At 41.4% G+C, this 21361-nt stretch overlaps 1 protein-coding gene across 1 annotated transcript in view; it reads right to left on the bottom strand.

Moving 5' to 3' along the window:
- Shc3 (SHC adaptor protein 3) overlaps positions 1-21361 on the bottom strand; it is a 108821-nt gene that overhangs the window by 8200 nt on the left and 79260 nt on the right. Inside the window, exons 11-12 of the mRNA XM_090329772.1 lie at positions 17016-17159; positions 12318-12613 (exon numbers count right to left, since the gene is read on the bottom strand). Of these exons, the coding sequence (XP_090185898.1) occupies positions 12318-12613; positions 17016-17159 (440 nt within the window). The remainder of the gene's footprint in view (positions 1-12317; positions 12614-17015; positions 17160-21361) is intronic.

Genomic DNA, 21361 nt, shown 5'->3' with positions numbered 1-21361 from the left:
CTAGATAATGCACACTCGTGTTTCAGTCAACACACAAAGCAATACAGGATCAGAGGGAAGCCGGTGAAAGTTCACCGCTGGTGAATGACAGGTCCTGGGTTCAAATCCTTTCTCTCTCGTGACTGTGCTGTGGTTTGCACTTCACCCATTCTTGTGGCTTTTCAAATGATTCTTGTGTATTCAACCATAGTTCTCAACTTGAATTCTATCAGAAGCTCTTAAAGGGCTGATGAACCTTTCACTGCAGAGCCTTTACTTCCAACTCTGCAGGTCAGTGGGGGCTTTGGGAATCTGCATTTTGAGCAGGTTCCTGGTGCAGCTGAAGCTGGTGGATATGGACCTAATTCACAACATGTCAACATTCCGCTGGTCCCATTTTACTGTTAAGTAGAATTAATAATAGTTTCTCAGTTCCCTCATCCCCTGACAGGATCCCAATGGAACAAAACAACCACAGCCTGAGGGCCCATGTCCTTTCGTCCTTGACTTGCAGCAGTACCTTATGCCTGAAGCAAATGCTTAGGCCCAAGTACTTTGTCAAGTGCTGTCTGTTCTGCTGTTGGCCCGGTGAGAAGCAATATGATGCCAAGAACAAGAAGCTAAGTTTGAGTGCCTGCCATATCTAAGCCTGCCCCACTTCACTGGGTCCCTGAGCATTCTGTGAACTCTCATGTGTCCTGTGTCATAGGACAATTATCAGAATCACATGATTATTACTCTGGAAGTAGCGAGTGTGGCACAGAGTCCCTAAGAAGGGCTCAGGATATGCTCATGGTGGCTATTTTCTCAGTATGCTGTGAAATTCAACCTCACCACGGACACAGCTGGTATCCAAGAAAGGTGTTTGGATATGTGTGTGTGTGTGTGTGTGTGTGTGTGTGTGTGTGTGTGTGTGTGTGTTCCTGCCAGTACTGGGGCTACAACTAAGAACCATGCGTCTTACTTGTCTTTTTCACTCAAGGCTGGAATTTGTATCACTTGATCCACAGTTCCACTTGTGGCTTTTTTCCCCCCCTTGGTTAATTGGAGATAAAATTCGCAAGGATTTTTCTGCTCAGGTCTGGATTTGAACTGTGATCTTCATCACTCAGCCTCCTGAGTAGCTAGGATTGCAGACACGAGCCACTGAACACCTGTCCCCACAAAGGTTCTGCAGAGAAGTGACATTAGCAGTCATGCTTCTGAGAGTGGAGGCGGGCAGTCACCAAATGCCAAGTGGTGGAGAAAAGAGGCAGCTTTCAGATTATTTTGGAAGTTTAGTCAATACTTGAAGGAGGAGCATAAAGAAAGAAGAGGGTGCAGAGGCTCGCTGATTGGGCTGTAGAAGGGGCTGTGGGAGGTGGCAGTAGCCAGAAGGCAGGAATCATGTGCTCTGCTTCCAACCCCGTGGAAGCAGCTGCCTTGTAGGCAGTTAGAAACACTCCCACGACTTGCCACTAAAAAGTGACCTCAATCAATAATAAAATGATTGCATCTTGCTCCTACCAAACGGTCACGTTACAATGAGCAAAGCTGTGGGATGGGATGTGTCCTGACTCACGTTGAGTTTCATGGGGAGGGTGTGCACACACAGGGAATGCTGTGCTGTGGAATCTTTGGGTGGATCTACTGAAAGACCACACCCACTCACGAGCCTGGATGTAACTCTAACCTAGCCCAGATGGATGTAAACCCAGCCCAGGACTGTCTGAGCCTCCAGTGGAATGCAAAATCGTTGGCAATATAATGGTGAAGGTATAGGGCTAGCACTCTGATGCCAGGAGCTATGCCTAGGATCCCACTCTATTCACTGTCCACTTCCCCAGTCTATCCCCCATAATCCCTTGCTCTTCACCCACATGCAGCTTGACCCCAAGTCTCTATCCATGAGGAGCTCTGGATGGGTTGCTCTTGCCCCACGCACTTGCTCTCCCTCACCAGCCATGGCCAGCCAATACTCTTGGGCTCCCTTGGGCCCCTTTCAGTTTACTTTTCCTGGCCCATTCCTTTCAGGTCTAATTTCTCTTTCTTTCCGAATCTCAAAACACCAAGAAGCCTCTACCATCACCAAGTGTGACCAAGGGTCAGTAAGATGCTTCTGACAAGAGAGAAGGAAAATGGAGGTCAAGAATTGATTGCAGTGACCACAAAGGTAATGCATCTAGGGAATGTCCTCAGTCAGGACTCACCCAGAATTCAGCAAAAGCCATGGGTATGTGGTCTCCCAGCTCCTGGGTACAAGAAGCATTAGGACATCTTTGACAGGAAGCTTCCCCACCCATTACTAACCAAGGAAGACACTGAATTTACCAATATGTTTCTTTTGTTGAATTTTACTTGGTGAATGCTTTATAGAAAACAAGAGAGGAGAGAAGCGTTGATATTTTGTATATGTTTAGGATGGCAGTGTTTTCCTATTCTACCTTTCTAAACCCAATAAATGACAATAGATGAATACACTTCTACAACAAAAGAGAGGGGCACCTCTAAGAGAGGAGGACTCATCTCTAATTAGCCACCAAGAAGCTTAAAGTGGAGCTGTGGCTCAAGTGCTAGAGGAACAGTCTCAAGCAAAAATGCCAAGAGAGCACCCAGGCCCTGAGTTCAAGCCCTAGTAATGGCGTGCGCGCACGCACACACACACACACACACACACACACACACACACACACACAGAGAGAGAGAGAGAGAGAGAGAGAGAGAGAGAGAGAGAGAGAGAGAGAGAGAGAGAGAGAGAGAGAAGGTAGCCAACACCACTCCAGCCCAAGCAAAAAGCCTAGCTCCAAATGTGAAATGGCAGGCAACTGTAGAGGGAAGGAATTGAAGCAAAAGTAAAAGTACAGAATAAGAGCTTCAAAAATGCACCATGGAGCTGGAAGTTTGGCCTACTGTAAATTAGTTGCCTAACATGCACAAAGACCCAGGTTCGATTCCCCGGTACTACATACATAGAAAAAAAGCCAGAAGTGGTTGTGGCTCAGTGGTAGAGCTCTAGCCTTGAGAAAGCCCAAGGACAGTGCTCAGGCCCTGAGCTCAAGCCCAAGACTGGCAAAAATAAGAAAGAAAGAAAGAAAGAAAGAAAGAAAGAAAGAAAGAAAGAAAGAAAGAAAGAAAGAGAGAGAGAGAGAGAGAGAAAGAAAGAAAGAGAGAGAGAAAGAAAGAAAGAGAGAAAGAAAGAGAGAAAGAAAGAAAGAGAGAAAGAAAGAAAGAGAGAAAGAAAGAAAGAGAGAAAGAAAGGCACCATGTTCTCGATTGTTAACAGAAACTAATAAAAAAAAAAGAGAGAGAGGGGGAAGGGACTTGGAATAGAATGAGAGAAAAGAGAAAACCTTTCAGCAAATGGTCTGGACAGCAGACCATTTCTTCTCTAACGAGAAGAAATAAAGGAAGTTTGACTCAGAAACAGTAAACACTGGACTTGATGTGGAGCAGCTTGCAGCCGTATCACACAGGAATATATGAATCTTATAGAATACAGGTCCCTGGATGCATTCTTGTTCCTGCATGCTATGTGTGTGGACTGAGACACAGATGCTTAGCAGCATTAGAGGGGTCCATGCATTGCATCGTCTGTGAGGACACAATGATAAGGAAGTTTCTTATCGAATGATGACTGGGATACCCAGAGGAGGGAATGTCTGAATCAGGGATATGGGAAGTTCCATTACATAAACAGGTCTATTTGACCATCAGGACATAGCTCGAGGATAGAAAGAACTTGGGAACAGAAGCCATGGACTGGAGCTTTCTCTGGCAGCAGTGCAGTTTCCCAGGGTCTCCACATCCCAGGACCAGATGATAGAAGGTTCCAGAGAATAGCACTGGTCTTCAGAGAGTTTGCAAGCAGTGCCATCCAGTTATCTTCCCACGTAACCTGCCTTCTGGTTGCTAAGTAACAGCACAAAGGAAAACAGGAAGCCAGAACAACACATACCTGGCAACTTTATCAGGGACTTAGCCAGAGAAAGAAAGTGCGATTAATACGTGCTGAAGAAAATGAATGAGAGAAATACATGGCGGATTCTGTTGAGGGCTGAGTGAATTGAGAGGATTCGAAAGGGTGAATATGGTTTAAATACATGTGAAAACAGAGCAACAAATCTTGCTGAAATTGTTTTTCAAATGGGAAGAAAATGAGGGAAAGTAGCAGAGGGGATGATTTTAGCTGGGATATATTGTATACATGTATCCAATAAAACTCCTTTGTGCAATCAATAGATGCAAATAAAATGATTTTGAGCTGCAGCATTTATGAGTGGCACCCACGGAAAACTGAAAACCCATTCTCTTCCTTATTCAACTTTTAAAATTTACCTAGAGTGTGAGCAAAGTAAGGAGAGTCCACGTGATCTGATGGGAAGAGTGGAAGCCCAGACAGGGTGAGGAAAATGCTCAGGAAGGCAACAGACAGCAGCCACAGAGAAAGGTTTACCCATGAAGATGGATGTTGGATACATCAACGAAGACATTATATAGCTGATAGGAGTCAGGTTAGTCATTGTTGGAGAAAGGAATTCTAAATGTGGAAAACATAAAATCTGTAATGAACCCTGTGATAATGGACTGGAATTGGAAGAGGTGTCACAGAGTCATGGTTTCTAGGATATATGCATTTAGAAATTATCTGTGCCTTGTAATCTATATGTGTGCATGCATGTGGTTGGAGATTTGAGTGAGGTGTGTGGGGAGATGGTGAAATGTGGGTGTCTGTGTGACGGTTCATGTGTGTGAGGATGTGTGTGTGTGTGTGTGTGTGTGCATGCGCACACACACACATGCGTGTAACCTAACTCTCCATTAAGAGGCCAGGGACGGGCAACAACACTCCTGCTGTGGTTTGTAACATTTCCCAAAGGCATGTTATCAGATTGTGAGACCATTGGGAGGCAGTGAAACCTTTAGGACATGAGATAGAAACCTTCTTCCTCCTCATCCTTTTTCTCCTCTTCTTTATCCTTTTCCTCCTCCTCCTCTTCCTACATTTTCTCCTCTTCTTCTTCCTCCTCTTCCTCCCCCTTCCACTCCTTCCCTCTCTTCCTCCTTTTCTTTCTCCTCCTCCGTCTTCCTCATCCTCTTCTTTCTTTTCTCCTCCTCCTCTCTTTCTCTCCTCCTCCTCTCTGGTTTCTGGCTTCCATAAGGTGAGTAGTCTTCTCTTTTACCCCTCCTGCCATGACATACTGCCTCACCACAACCCCAAAGCACCAGGGCCACAAAACAATGTGCTGGAACCTCTATGCACACGAACCAAAAAGAAGTTCTTCCTCTTTCTAAAATGATATCAGGGATGTTGACACAGTAGTGGACACCTGACTAATTCAGCCCCGGTAAGCACAGCTTGTGCCTGGATCTTGGTTTCTAAAGATGGAAGTGGCTGGGAGAGGATGAATCAGCTATTAGAGTGTCCGAAGGAAAGAGGTGGCTGAAAATAATTAGGGTCTATCAAAAGGACACTGAAGCCAATTAGAGGACATTAAAATGTAGTAACAGGGACTGGGAATGTGGTAACATTCATGAAGCCTTGGTTTTAATTCCTCATTACCCTATAAACAGAAAAAGCTAGATTAAAATACAGTGAGCTCAGGGACAGCACCCAGGCCCTGTGTCCAAGTCCTAAGACTAAGACCAATAATAATATTAAATTCTTTTTTGCAGTATCTTACTTATTTACATGATTGTGTTCATAGAAACTTGAACCCTGCGTTGTTGAACTGAGCTTGTTGGGAGAACACTGTTCACTGCTGGCATTACTCAGCTTCCTGTCTTAAGAAGCAGAACCAAGTGGGGACTCAGGATATCACAATCCCAGAGAGGCCTTTGAGAGTCAGTGAGCTTTCCTAAGCCCCTCTTCTACACTGCACCTCTGGGGTGAGAAGGTGGATGTAAGAGATGGATCTTGGGTCTTGGGTAACTAAGGACCAGATGGATCAGAGAGACTTGACTTCTTGTGTATTGGGACTGAGGCTCTACTCGGTAAAGCCACTGAGAATTCAGGTTTTATCTGGTCCTGATACAAATCAAATTTGAAAATGTATGCTAACTATACACATATAAGCTATAGTGTGATGATTTGAACCATGTGTACATTGTGTAAGTACCGACCGAATTAATTAACTATCCATTACCACATAAATTCACAATTTCTTTGTGATAACAATATTCAGAGTCTTCTAATTTTTGAAAAACAAGATATTGTGGTTAGCTATATAACATTTTTGTGGTATTGTGTTTAAACTCAAGACCTCTAACTTGCTCAGCTTGCTTGCTTAGCTAGTATTGTACCACTTGAGTCATGCCTGCAGCTAAATTGTTGCTGGTTATTTTGGAGATTAAGTTTCATAGACTTTTCTTCTCCAGGCTGGTTTCAAATCATGATCATACAGATCTCAGCCTCCTGAGTAGCTAGGATTACAGGCATGAACCATCAGTGTCCAGTCAAGAACGTGTATTTCTTTTATTTAACTGTAACTTTATATATCTTGATAAACTCTCCAATCCCCCTTTTACCAGCCTCAGTCAGCTTTTGATAATCGCTATTTTACTACCTGCTTTTAGGAAATAACTTGTTTTAGATCTCATTATATGACTGAGATCATGCAAAACTTGGCTCTCTTTGCTTGTATTATTTCACTTAACATAATTCTCTCCAGTTACAATTGTGTGGTTACAAATGACATAAATTTCTCCTTTGGGGGGAAATGTCTATTCCACATATCTGTTGATTCCGTATCTGGGAGAGCACTGCTGTAAACATGAGAGTACAGAGGTAAATGTGACATATTGATTCTTTTTCTTTGGGCAGTAAGATTACTCTATCATGTGTGATTTCATTTTTAATTTTTCAAGAAACTGCCATACTGTATGCAGTAGTAGTTGTATTAACTTATATTCCTACCAAAAGTGTGATAAGACTTTCTTTCTCTGTTTCCTTGACTGAATTTGTTATGTTTTGATCTCTTTTTTTGCCCAGGGCTTGAACTTAATGTCTGTGCACTGTCCTTGGGCTTTTTCAAGGTTAGAGCTCTCCCACAGCACCACTTTTGGTTTTTTCTCTGTATGTGGTACCGAGGAATCGAATCTGGGTCTTTGTGCATGCTAGGCAAGCAATGTATCACTGGGCAACTCTCCTCACACATGTTTTGGTCTTTTTAAAAACAATAATTATGCTAAGTTGGTGAGATGAAACTTTATTGTGGTTTTTATTTGCATTTCCCTGGTAATTAGTGATACTGAGTATTCTTCCACATATGTGTTGATTTATTTGGATATGCTTTATGAAATGTCTTCTTAGAATTTTTGCCTAATTTTAACAATTGATTTTTTTCTTGTTGAGTTGTTTGATCTCTTTATATATTCTGGCAAGTATCCCCTTATCAAATGAATACTTTGCAAACATTTTCTCCCCTTCTTGGGGTGTCTCTTCCCTCTGTTGGTTGTGGGTAAAAAAATCATCTAAGTTGGATGCAATTCCATTTGTCTATTTTGCTTTTGTTCTCAAAAAAAAAATCTTATCCCTCCAGTCATATTTTTAAAACATATTCTCAGTATGAAAGAAAAATCCAGGAAATATGGCCGTGTTGGATACTCATCACGGCTCTGTGATCTAATGAGTACAATCCCAGTAGGTGCTCCAGAAAGTGCAGTCATGTAAGAATACAGTGAGTCAAGCTCACCGAGAACCTAAAAATATTGCCTGTGTGGTGCTGGCTTATCCCAGTGAAAGCCCAGGGCCCTCCATCCTTCCTCCCTCCACTGAGCTGCTCCTGAAAGGCCAAAGGGATAAATCAATGAATCATTGGTGACTCAGGGGATAATTTCAGGCACACTTGGGCTAACTACATGATCCAGAAGATGCTGAGAAGGAAAAATAACGGACTGCCTCTCTGAAGCCTCTCCCACAGACTCATCTATGGGCTCTCTCCAATTGCTATTTTAGGCTCTGTATTTTGTGCATGTTACCAAGGAGGCTGAGAAGCTGCCACTGAGGGCCTTCTCACGTGGTTTCCAGTGGCCTTGATGCATAGTGGGAGGGCTCAGAGGCTGGCAGACTCAGGAGTAAATTTAGATGTGGATTTGGTGTTGCATCCCTCTTTTCTCTGAGTAATCTGTTCTGCCAACTTTCCCCCTTTATACTCACAGACCAGCCAATTACCATGAAAATCGGATGAATAAATATTGAAGAGAATGTGTTCCACATCTATTTTGGTGTCCTCACAGCAAGGAAGCAACTTACATTTTTAATTAAGTTTTTTGCTTCCATTTTCTTTTCAGCTAAAGCTATCTTTCATAGGATCAATTAAGCTAGATAATCAGATTCACCTAAAAGACCCCCAAAAGAGCAGTCATTAGTAGGTTTGTTGTAAGAAGGGTTCTCAACTGGGCTGCAAATCTCTCCTCTAATAATGAAATTATATTATAAGTAGCACAGCTTTTGGACTGGTTTGTGTGGCCACCTAGTTTAACAACATTATCAGAACTGTATTACTTCAGTTTCTCCACCATTTTGATACTGGTTTGTGCATGTATACTAAATTCACTGTTAGTGCTTCACATCTCTTCTTGTATTTGGTCTATAAAGATGAAGTAAACAGAAATGCAATGTGTGTTTATAGGATGATGACATTTAGCTATATTTTCACTACTCTGTGTTTTTAAATAGAACACATTTCAATTGAAGTATTTCTATTTTCTTAGAATTTTTTGATACATGTCTTTCATAATTCCCTTCCTTCCTTCCTTTTTTCCTTCCTTCCTTCTTTCCTCCCTTCCTCGCTTCTTCTTTCATTCTTTCTTCTTTTTGTGCCAGTACTGGAGCTTGAACTCAGAGCCTTGAATTCTTGCTTTTTTTTTTTTAATTCAAGGCAGATACTTCACCCAATGAGCTACACCTGCACTTCCAAATTTTTGCTGGTTAATCGAAAATAAGTGTCCCTTATATTTATCTGCCCAGTCTAGCTTTGGATTACAACCATCATATCTCAGCCTACATACAGTTGAGAACCATTAGAATCTGGCTTCCTGTTTACTTTTAGAGAACCACAACTGAATTGTTGGATAGCTAATGAAAATAGACAGAACTCTGTGCTAGGTCTACAGAAAATCTTGTTTGTGATTTTATACCTGCACAATATATTACATCTAGTGTGGCTATACATTCATAGGGTATGGCCCTTTTTTCAGGGAACCTCATAGGACTCTCAGTTTTTGCTGGTCCTGGGGTTTGAACTCAGGGCCTGAGTACTCTCCCTAAGTCTCTTTGTACTCAAGGCTTGTATGCTACCACTTGAGCTATAGTACCATTTTTAGCTTTTTCTGAGTAGTTTATTGGGGATAAGATTTTCACTAACTTTTCTGCCTGGGCTTTCTTCAAACTGCGATCCTCAGATCTCAGTCTCCTGAGTAGCTAGGTACAGGTGTGAGCCATTAGTGCCTGGCTTAAGTACATACATTTTTTTTGAATAGTTGGATGAATGAATGAAAGATGGAAATCACTTAAGCTAAAAAGGATCATAAACCAAAAACACTCCTTTCCACACTGGACCAGTAAAGAGCATCCTGTTCTGGACAAGACTCAAAGGCACCCTTAGCACAAGGGGGAAAAAACAGATGTAAAGATGGCCTTGGGAAGCAGAGACGTGCTGTACAAAAACAAGACCAATGTTCTGGCACTACTGCTGGAATCACAACATTCTGTTATGCTATGTTCATGGAAGTGATCATATAAGATTGAAAAACCTTTTTTTTCTCCAACAAATTAATCTGACATGTAGTTTAAGTGACAGAGTACTTGTCGAGCACAAAAGCTCAGAGACAGTGCACAGGCTCTGAGTTCAAACCCCCAGGATTAGGATAGAAATGGGGAGGAGAGAGAGAGAGAGAGAGAGAGAGAGAGAGAGAGAGAGAGAGCGCACAATAGAAAGACAGAAACTAAAACCATAGGGGAACTATAAGAGCATAAAATTTATAGGAAATACATGACAACCTACTTATGATACACAATTAAAGAATTGAAAAATCAGATCATGAGCTATCCCTCAACTCTTTCTTCCTACAGGTTAACAAAACTAGGGAAACACTACCAAGGAAAAGTAAGTATTGGGGTCCTCTTACAGTCTTCTATGTACTCCTGAGTGGTCTAGATAATTAAAAACATTCAAGTGCAAAACTTATGTGTGCATTTCCTCTAACCAAACCTTTAGTGCTGACACGTGCCTCAAAGACACGCCTCAAGTACTGAAAAAAAAAAAAAAGGAAAGAAAAATGTGATGCATAAAGGACTGTGGCAGACTCTCTTAGACTCCCTTCACCAGAGAGTTCAGTAAGTGATATGTGTATACAACGGGCCCCTGTGGCCCACTGAAATAATAATTGCCACCACAGAAAGCTCCAAAACATTGTATCTGCAGGGTTACAAAGAATAGAGTGAAAGAGGATTTGTAGAACATTATGCTTGCAAATTTCTGAAAGGTGCAAACACAAAAATATATTATTTTGGTAGAGTGTGTGAATGTGTGTGTGTGTGTGTGTGTGTGTGTGTGTGTGTGTGTGTGTGTGTCTACTTTAGGTGAGCTGGAAGAAGTAGTCACATTCATTCCATTCCATTGTTGGAGAAGGAGTTGCCTTGGTGGGGATAGAAGAGGATCTATATAAATAGGGAAGGGAAGGGAGAAAACAAGATGATTAGGAGGAGGTGGGGGGTGGGAAGAAGGGGTATAAAGGTTCAAGAAGTAGTGCACCTACTGCCTGACAAATGTAACTGTAACCCCTCTATACATTACCCAGGCAATAAAATTCATTTTTTTTAAAAAGAGGGTCTATGCAGAGAGAGCTGTTTTCAGAGCACCAAGAACTGAGCTATGCAGGTGCGTTGGTAGGGACCTCTGAATTATGTCTCTGTTCTCTCCCCTTGTATCCTCCCACACACACTGCATTCAAGTCTAACCAAACACTATTATTTAAATAATTCTACCTGTTTGGTTTTTTTTTTTTGCCAGTCCTGGGCTTGAGCTCAGGGCCTGAGCACTGTCCTTGGACTTTCTCAAGGCTAGCACTCTACCACTTGAGCCACAGCACCACTTCTGGCTTTTTGATATGTATGTGGGCTACCGAGGAATCGAACCTGGTTCTTCGTGCATGCTAGGCAAGCACTCTACCACTAGGCCAAACTCCCGGCCCCCTTCTACCTGGTTTTTTTTTGGGGGGGGGGTTCATAAAAGGTTTGAAAAAGGAACACTGGAATTTACTTCATGGTAAAGGTGATTTAATTGTGTTTATTGAACTTAGCAACTATTGGGCTATGCAAATATTATTGATTAACCAGAAAACGAACAGTTGAGCCCAATGTACAGACTTGTTGAGCAAAGTTAAACTTCCAGCTCGGTACCACTAGGCAGTAGCTCTCTGAGTTGGAAGATAAGAGAGTAATTGGTGGGGAGTTTGTTTGTTACTCATCACATTTTATAGCCCACAAATAAAAACCTTGGAAACTCAGCTTCTGGAAATAATTGTGATAAATAGGAGAAGCCCAGGAGTCTATTGAGCTTCATCCACTGTGAATGTATTTAGAAGAAAAATGTTCTTTTTATTGGTTTTACCTTCATAGTTCTAGACAACCTTTTTATTGTGGATTTTTATTTTCACAGCTTGCTGCTGTCTTTTTTTACATTTCACATTTAGGTTTCAGTTTTGACTGAAGGTGCTTTAAAATATGGTAAGTCTAGCCAGGTACCAATGGCTCAGGTCTGTAAGCCTAGCAAGTCAGGAGGCTGAGATTTGAGGACCACAATTTGAAGCTAGCCTAGGCAGGAAAATCCATGAGACTCTTATCTCCAATTAACCACAGGAAAAGCCAGAAGTGGAATTATGGTTCAAGAGGTAGCAGAGCTAGCCTTGAGCATGACAGCTCAGGGTCAGTGCCCAGGCACTTATTTCCAGCCCCAGCAAAAAAAAAAAAAAATATATATATATATATATCGATATGAGGATATGCAACAAGGATGTCACTTTTAAAAAAAGTTTCCATGTAGTAAATTGAAATGCCTGTATTTATTTATCTTACAGGACATCAAAGTCAAGGCTTTTAGCCTGGGCTATGATCATCTTCAAATTTGCATTATTCCCATGGGATACTGACAGACATCTGTCCCCAAGCACTGGCCAAAGGCTCGGGTCCTCTATCCCTGGCAGTCCCTTACAGGTGGGGAAGCAGTGTGGTAGTCATCCCACAAGTACTCATTAAATAGACACAGCCAGAAGTAGACATCACCTTTACACACACACCAATAAAAGAAGAAACCAAGAAGCCCTGAGCTCCTTAGAAGACCCCTGCCCCCGTGCCTCACCGTGCCTTCAGGGTCCACCAGTAGCAGGTGCTTGGCCTGGCCATTGTGCATGCCAGTGAGGACAAAGGAGCCAGGGTTGGTAGTGCTCTTTCTGACCAGGAAGTCTCCATCTTTCTCCAGCAGCCCCTCGGCCTCTTTCCTGCTCATCTCTCCTTGGTACCAAGGCTCAGCATTCAAGTCCTCCAGCATCTTGGCATCTGGAGCCCTGGGGGAGACAGGGCTCATGCACTCCACAGAGGCCGCCTTGTTCAACATGGGTCCCAGTGACTGGTTCTTGAGAGCATCTTCAAAAGGTTCTGTCAACAATATTTTCCAGCAGTGAGTCAAACCCAAGAAGGAATGATAAAAAAAAAAATACAGTGTGAAAGATGAAAATGCAAACACAACTTCTTAGGAGAAAGGGACTAGAGGAAAACAACAAGCTGTTAATATCACAAGACTTATTATAACAAGCATGTAAAGCACAAACCCAAATTTTAGCCTGGCTCTCTCCAGTAAGTCTTTCCCCAGACAACCAGGAGTGCTACTTTGTGACATGGCTTTAAGCACAATCTTCAAAAAGGTAGAATGACACACTTCAAACAGCTATAGATATTTCACACCAGCTACTTTCTGTGGCCTATTTGCCAACCTCCTTAACAAATTCTGCATAAAACTGCCACTAGCAAAACAAAAGAAAAGCCATGAGGCTTTGACTTCATACAAAACCTAAGGTCACTCTACCAACAGTTTGTCTCAAAATCTTTGAATGCCTCTACTGTGGGTTTTTTCAGTCTAGAAGCCATTTCATCCCTTGACCTCCAAATGCATCTTGTACCAAAGGGAAAAGCAAGGCTTTATCCCCACTGAAACACAAATTCTCACTCTAAAACATCTATGAATGGCAAGATTGCTGCTCTAACAGCAATAAATACCACCGACAAAAGAAGTAGCCAGGCACATCTAATTAGATTTCAATGCTTAATTTTCCTGTAGGGTGGTATGGACAAAAGTCCCCAAAAGAACACCCAGTGCCACACAACTGTAAAAGTAGGACTGGTTGCGATGGTTATTTAGGATCACAGGAGAAAACCCCTAAAGACCTCGGCATAGAGCAGGAATGGCTTTCCACTCGCACAGTTAGCTCTCCCGAGCCCCGTGGTTTCTGGGACACAAGTTTATACTCTGTAAGTAATTAATGGACCCTGTAAAATAAACCCAATTTGGGAAATGTCAGTAGAGGATGGAAAGAAGAGTGAATACATGAAACCAATTAAATCTGTTCAACAACTGTTATATCTTCTACAGGTGTTAGATCTTTTACAGAAAGGGAGGTTACAATTATTGCCTGAATGATACATGTGGGCTTTTAAAAGTTGTGTCTGGTTACATGGAGAGGCTGAAAATGTGTACAAGACATCCCTGCCATTACCCCTGTCAGCATCAACCCTATGGTTCTGTTTGCCTCTATCCGTATCACCCACAGCACCAACAACCTTCCCATCACCATCTTCCAAAGCAACCAGCACCCATTCCAAAGTCACCATCACGACTATCATCATCATCACGGCACAATCATCATCCACATCATCTACCACCATCTTGCCAGCGCTATCTGTCATTTACCTGTGTTGATCCCAAGCAAACAACAGAAATGCTGGCTTCAATGTCACACCTCTTAGTGGACACCAACTCCTCCGGGCCATTTCTACTTTTCGTTTTCTTGTCTGGTTTTTTGGAGAAGGAGTAGACATTCATGGATGGAAAGAGAGGAAGGCTCTGGTTCTCCATTTTCTCCAACCTCATACCCAGCTTACTCTCCTCAGCCTTTGAGGTGAGAAGTAAATGGATGGAATTAAACTATAAAAATAGTCTGTTTGGAAGTGCGATGCCATACTGTCATTTGGGAATACTGTGGAAACTGAGGCTTGGGCTGAATGGCAAGTGTTTTACTTGGTAACTTGGGAAAGTGACTCCGTGGTTTGGGGCCTGTTTCCACTGTGTGTGTGTGTGTGTGTGTGTGTGTGTGTGTGTGTGTGTGTGTGTGTGTGTGTGTTGTGTACATACATGTGTTCTAGTACTGGGGCTTGAAATCAGGGCTTCGTGCTCTTGCTCAGCTTTTGTATTCACAGTTGGCACTCTACCACTAAGCCATACCTCCACTTTAGCTTTTTGCTGGTTGTTTGGAGATGAGAGTTGCAGGGATTTTTCTGCTGGGGCTGGCTTCAAACTGATATCCTCAGACCCCAGCCTGAGTAGCTAGGATTATAGGCATGAATCATCAACATGTGGCTTCCATATTTTTATTTCTATTTTATTTTATTTATTTATATATTTTGTGGGTCATGGGGCTTGAACTTGGCCTGGGCGCTGTCCCTAAGCCCTTCAGCTCAAGGCTACCACCCTACCCTTGAGCCAAGCCCCACTTCCCATTTTCTAGAGGTTAATTGGAGATAAGAGTCTTAGGTCCTTGTTTCTGGACGATTGGGTAAATGCCAAGTAGTGGAATTGCTGGGTCATAGGGGAGCTCTATGTTTAGTCTTCTGAGGAACTGCCATACTGCTTTCCATAGTGATTGAACGAGTTTGCACTCCCACCAAGGACATATTAAACCCACTAGCACAATGATGTTCATTGCAGCACTATTTACTATAGCAAAGATATGGAACAAACCCAGATGATGAGTGGATCAACAAGATGTTGTATTTATACACAATGGAATTCTATGCTGCTGTCAGAAAGAATGACATCGCCCCATTTGTAAGGAAATGGAAAGACTTAGAAAAAAATCATATTAAGTGAAGTAAGCCAGACTCAAAGGAGCATAGGCTCAATGATTTCCCCCTTTTGTCATAATCAGTAGAAACCTTGGGCTCTCCTAGCAGAGATTTACAATAGAATAAAACCTAGATACATAAGGCCATATAGTATGACACTAAATGAAAGGACCTCCAGGATATAGAAACAAAAGCCATATAATGAGTGATTGTTGTCCTTAATGTACTATGTTATGTCTCATCTCTTTTGCTGTTCCTTGGTTATCTCATATTGTTATAGTATTTCACCTTGTTATCTGATATATTGTTTATATGCGTACTTGGTTATCTGAACTAGGATAGGGAAGGGGAGAAAACAAGATGGGGGGGTGGGAGGAGGGAAATGGGGACCAAGGCATGAGAAAGGATATCAATGTTTGTGAAGTAATTCACCTTCTGTCTGGTGAATATAATGTAACCCTTCTATTACTTACAAAAATATATTATAAAAAATAGAGTCTCAGGTCCTTTTGTGCCTGGTCTGGCTTTGAACCTCAGTAGCTAGGATTACAGGCCCGGCCATATTTTTATTTTAATCTGAAGGATTGGACTGAGGGTTCCATTAGGTATCTCCAGGCATTGAGACTCAAGAGTGTATGGGGTCAGAGGAAGCTCTGTGTGTCAGGGAAGCCACAGGGCTAAGAGAAAGCCCAGTGTGGGGTCATGACACTGTCCTGCCACATACTTCACTACAAACAGCAAGTACTGGAGCAGCAAGGCTGCCCTTTGATGTGAAGCTGCTTAACTTCTAGGATTCTTCACCTCCTCCTCCATTATAAAATGGCAAAAGGAATAAGAAAATCTACCTGCAGGGTGGTGGATACAATTAAATAAAATAGTAAGGGCCCAACACATGTGGAAAATAATTCAACATTAGTCTTTCAGGCCCACTTTAGATTGTCAAGTTCTTGTGGAGTTAAAAAGGAAAATTTTAACATATAAAATTATTCGTGCTTGGAAAGCAGTTTCCAAATTCCTTAAGAACAATTTTCACATTTCAATCTATTTCGGTTCAAGAATAACTTAATCTTCCTAATCTATATGACTGACTCCAAGCCCAGGATCCACTTTCCACCGTACCTCTAAGCATGGTAAGTTCCTGCTACTCTCCTCATTCTATTCTACTGATTATCACTCTTGAGTATGTCTTACTACCCAATAACATATGATTACTTATCTACTTAAGCTCTATCAGAATAAGGGTTCGCCAAGTTTTGTTTCTATGTTGTTGCTGTTTGCATATGTTCAATATGGAGATATTTGATACATAAGTGCTCAGTAAATTTTTGGAATGGGTAGTGAGAAAGAAAGAGAATCAGAATAAAACAAGGAGAAAAGTTGAGAGAGTGTAGAAATGAGAGAGAGAGAGAGAGAGAGAGAGAGAGAGAGAGAGAGAGAGAGAGAGGGAGAGAGAGAGAGAGAGAGAGAGAGGAGAGAGAGAGAAAAATACATGTGTGAGAGAGATGCATTGTGATCTCTTAATTCTATGTTGGTCTTGCTTGATAGACTGAGCCCAATGTGAATACAGCCCATATCATCTTTGCATCTTTTGTAAATTATACAGTAATTAGCACATTGTGGCCAATTAATATTTAAGTGAGTAGATAAGTGAATGCATATATTTCTGTATGTCATTTGTCCCCACACATTAGCAAGTTTTCAAGAGCAAAGGCACAGGGAAAATAGGTTCTGTTTCTTAACTCCAAGAGAGAGTTTGTAATCTCAAAGCCTTCAATGAGCCCAATCAGAGCCCAGAAAAGTGCAACTAAATCATAGGCATTAAGCAAAACCCTGCTAACAGAAAAATTCAGTAATTGCACTTAAATTGAAAAGAAGCAGTGTTGTTTGTTTGTTTTTTAATAAACTCTGAAGAGATGGAAACTATAGACAAATGGAAACCTACTCATGTCAAAGAGGTCCTTCCGAGGGCTGCCTTCTGCCCTGCTGGCCTGCGCTGGGATATGCTGCGTGTTGACATAGGTGGGGGCTTCTCCCATGGGAGCCACATTGCTTTTCCCTTCTGGCATGCTGTAAATGTCCAAGGATCCTGCAATTTAAAAAAAAATGAGGCTTTTTTTCCCTTTGAGAATGGCCAGAGGGCTGTCATATCATTCATGTTTCTGTCATTGACCTACCCACCATTCCATGCAGGGGATTTTGAACCAACCAATAAGAATACGCTTTCTGGATGTGCCCTGTGGCGACATTAGGTCTCTTTTAGCCTATCACTGCTGGGTCGTGTCGTGGCTTGGGCGGGGCAGGGGGGGGGGTTGATTCACAGTCGGTTATGTCAAACACAGACCTGTCAGCTAATGTTGAGGTCAATACCAGCATGCCTCATGGGAGATGTCCAACTTCTCTTTTACAAAACCAAAACAGATGAAATGACTGAGCAGAACCACCTCCTTAGTTTAACAGCTTTCTTGTCAAGTGTCACTGGATGCGTTATGAAGGTTAAAGCATTTCCAAATGAACAGACACCATCACCACGAAACAACCTCCATGGCTGACTTGGGGCCTAAGGAGGAAACCTTGGCTGAGTGCATAACCATAGAGCCCCTTACTCTGAGATAGCTATCCTGACCCATGGGACTTTGGTGGCAGGGTGTGTGTGTGGGGGGCGGACAAAATGGATGTGGGCATGGACCTGGAGCTTCTGGCTGTTCTGTTATCCAGAGGTAGCTTCCAAGGCACTGCTCAAGAAGATTTCTATCTAGATTTCTCTTTCCTGTATGTTTCTGTCTTCAATTCACCTGCACAGGTGGCCTTATTTCTGTGTCTCCCCTAGGGCACTGATACTTTTGATCTCATTTTTTTGTTTTAAGCTTACATTAGTTCTAAAGGGAATGATTTCGTGTGTTACAGCTCCACACAATTACAATGCGTTCTCATCCATCTCTCTCCCTCCACAATCCTCCCTCTCGGTGACCCTCTTCTTTTCCCCGAAAAAATTCCAACAGATTTCACTGTTCTATTTTCTAGTTACAAAAATCTATTTCAACCATATTCAACCTCCTTCATCCTCCTTTTTAGCTCAGCCTCCACTCACTAGTATCCTCCCCCCCAAGTCTATTTCTTTTTTAAACTGTATTTGTATTATCTTTAGGCAGTTGCCAAAGAAGTTCTTATTCCAGAAATCAGTTTAAAAATACAATGCATCCCAATGCATCTTCCATCATTCTCTCCTCTTTCCTTTGATCCCCTCAGTTCCCTTAGTTTCATAGGCTATGTTTTGAATGTCATGATTGTATCCTCCTCCTCTTCCTCTCTCCATTCCCTTCCCCCCACCTTCCCCAAATACCTTTCAAATGCCAATTTTGTTAAATGGTGAATTAGTCTTTCTAAAGACTTACACCTCAATTCTAAGGAATTCCCTCTGCTTGCAAATCATACTTCAGCCAATTCATTTGTGTACACTTGCATATAAACCCATATGTGTTTACTTGTGCATTTATTTATTTAAAAATTTTACTGTAAGGGTGAAATACAGAGAGCTTACAATTATGGGTTAGATAATGAGCATATTTCTTTTTTTTTTAGTACATTCCTTTTTGAACAGTGTACCTCCCTCCCTCATTTTCCCCCCCAGATTTCTGACTTTCAACCCACATCCCTAAGTTGTATAGTTCATTTCCAACATAGCGTCTGGTGAATATCACTGTGGAACCCCTTGATCCACCATTTCTGTACTCCTCACCCCCTCCCCAAATCAGTAAATTTATATACAAAACAACGAGTACAAAAATCAAAAACAGTAGCAAAAGGGAATACATCAAAGGAAAAGAGAAAACAAAAACCTCAAGCAGTATAGTAAACACCCTTTTGCTTCCATTTGTTGGCGTTAAATTTTGATACGCATCATTTTCTATGATCATAAGCACATAGCTGTTGAGCCCTTGTGATCTTCTCCTAAGAGTATCTTCTTTTGTTCTCACTGTGTGAATGTTCAGCGTTGTGTTTAATTAATCATATCCATGTGTAGTTATTTATCTTTTACTAATCACTGAGTTTACTTGTAGATTTATAGAAACATTCTAATTATTTAAAATGAGAGAAATTATGCAGTCTATGATTTTTGGAGTCTGGTTTACTTTAATTAATATAGTTTTTCCAAATCTTTCCATTTTTTTTAACCAATGGGGCAATGCCACTCTTTCTGATGGAAGCTTAGAATTTCATTGTGTATATATACCACATTTTCTTGACCCATTGGTCCACTGAGGGGCCCTTGGGTTGATTCCATTTCTTAGCTATGGTAAACAATGAACATGGGCTTGCTGGTTGCTTTAGTATAGCCTTGTTTGTGGTCATTTGGATAAATGCCCAGGAGTAGGATTGCTGGGAAGTAGGGAATCTCTATGTTTAATCTTTTGAGGTACCTCCATGCTACTTTCTAGAATGGTCGCCTTTGGCCACATCCCCACTAGCATCTGGTGTTATTTGTTGTCTTCATAATGGCAATTCTAACTGGAGTGAGGTGAAACATCATTGTTGTTTTGATTTGCATTTATTTTATGGCCAGAGATATTAAGCATTTATTTCTTCGTGTGTCTGTTGGCCATTCTTATTTCTTCTTTGGAGAAGTCTCTCCTTAAGCCTTTAGCCCACTTATTAATGGGGTTATTGTTTCTTTGAGGATTTGTTTTTTGGGGGGAGGGTTAATTTTTTGAGTTCTAAGTATATGTTAGATAGGAGGCCCTTGTCTGATGCATAGCTAGTAAAGGTCTCTATTTTTCTAGCTATGTCCTTTGCCATGCAGAAATTCTTCAGCTTCATGCAATCCCATTTGTGAGTCATTCTTTGATTTGTTGTGATTCTAAATCTTAGGAAATTCTGACCTGTGCCAAGGAGCCTAGTGTTTCTGCTACCCTTTCCTATAATATTTTCAGAGTATCTTAAATTGAGGTCTTTGGTCCATTTGGAATTGATTCTGGTTCAGGGGAATATACAAAGATCTAATTTCTGTTTTGTTTGTTTGTTTGTTTGTTGTGCATGCATATGGCCAATCTTGCCAGCAATATTTCGTGAAGAAGCTTTCTTCCATCCTGTGTTTAGGGCTCCCTTATCAAATATTAGCTGGCTATAGGTTTGTACACTTATAAATTAGTTTAAGCTTCATGTATGAGAGAAAATAGGTGTCCTATCTCTCTCTGAGCCTGACTTAACTTTACTTAACATAATGTCTTCCAGGTCCATCCATTTCTTTGCAAATGATGCAATACCATTCCAATGGATGAGTAAAATTTCATTGTGTATGTATACCACGATCTTCTTGATCCTTTCATCCATTGAGGGGCATCTGGGATGTTTTGGCATCTGAGCTATGGTGAATTGCGCTTCAGTGAACATGGTTGTATGAGTAGCTTTGCTGTAACATGATTTGTAATCTTTCAGACAAATGTCCAGGAGTGTTATCACTGGATCATATGGGTAGTTCTATGTTTGGTTGCTTTTTGGACATCTCCATACCTTTTTTTTTAGAGTGGTTGGGCAAGTTTACATTCCCACTAACAGTCTAGTAGGGTTCCTTTTCCCACATATCCTCACCAGCCAGCACCTGTTATCATTGCCTTCATGATGGCCATTTTAACTGAGGTGAGATGGAATCCCAAAGTTTTATTTGCATCTGTTTTATGGTTGAAGATGTTCAGTATTTCTTCATGTGTCTATTGGGCATTTTTAGTTCTGAGAAGTCTCTATTTAGCTTATTTGCTCATGTATCAATTGGGTAAGATGGCCATTGTCTGATGTATAGTTAGCAAAGAACTTCCATCCTGTAAACTGTCCTTTTAGCTTGTTATCTATGTTCTTTGCCATAGAGAAACTTCTTAGTTTGATGCAATTCCCATTTGTTGGTTCTTTGGTTTGCTAAATGCCTGGAAAGTTCCTGCCTGTACCAAGAAGGTCTAATGTTTCTCCTACTCCTTCTTGTAGTGGTTTTATGGTCTCAGGTCTTATATTAAAGACTGATCCATTTTGAATTGCTACATAGAGACCTAGTTTTAGTTTTTCTGCATTGGGATATCCAGTTTTCCCATGTTTTGGGCTTCTTTATCAAATATTAGATGACTGTGGATCTGTGGGCTTATTTCTGTTTCTTCTATTCTGTTCCATTTTTCCTTGGGCATGTTTTTTTGTGTCAGTACCAAACTGTTTTCATTATCATGGCTCACAAAGTCTACTTCTCTTTTCTCATCTCCATCTCCTTATTGATTCTTTGAGTTCCTTTATGCTGTTTTCACAAATAGT

The sequence above is a fragment of the Megascapheus bottae genome, chromosome 3, assembly GCF_031878675.1.
Source record: "Megascapheus bottae isolate mThoBot1 chromosome 3, mThoBot2.hap1, whole genome shotgun sequence".
In the NCBI taxonomy this organism is placed as follows: domain Eukaryota; kingdom Metazoa; phylum Chordata; class Mammalia; order Rodentia; family Geomyidae; genus Megascapheus; species Megascapheus bottae.
The sequence above is the reverse complement of the archived record's forward strand: the minus strand, read 5'-3'. Positions and strand labels throughout refer to the sequence as shown.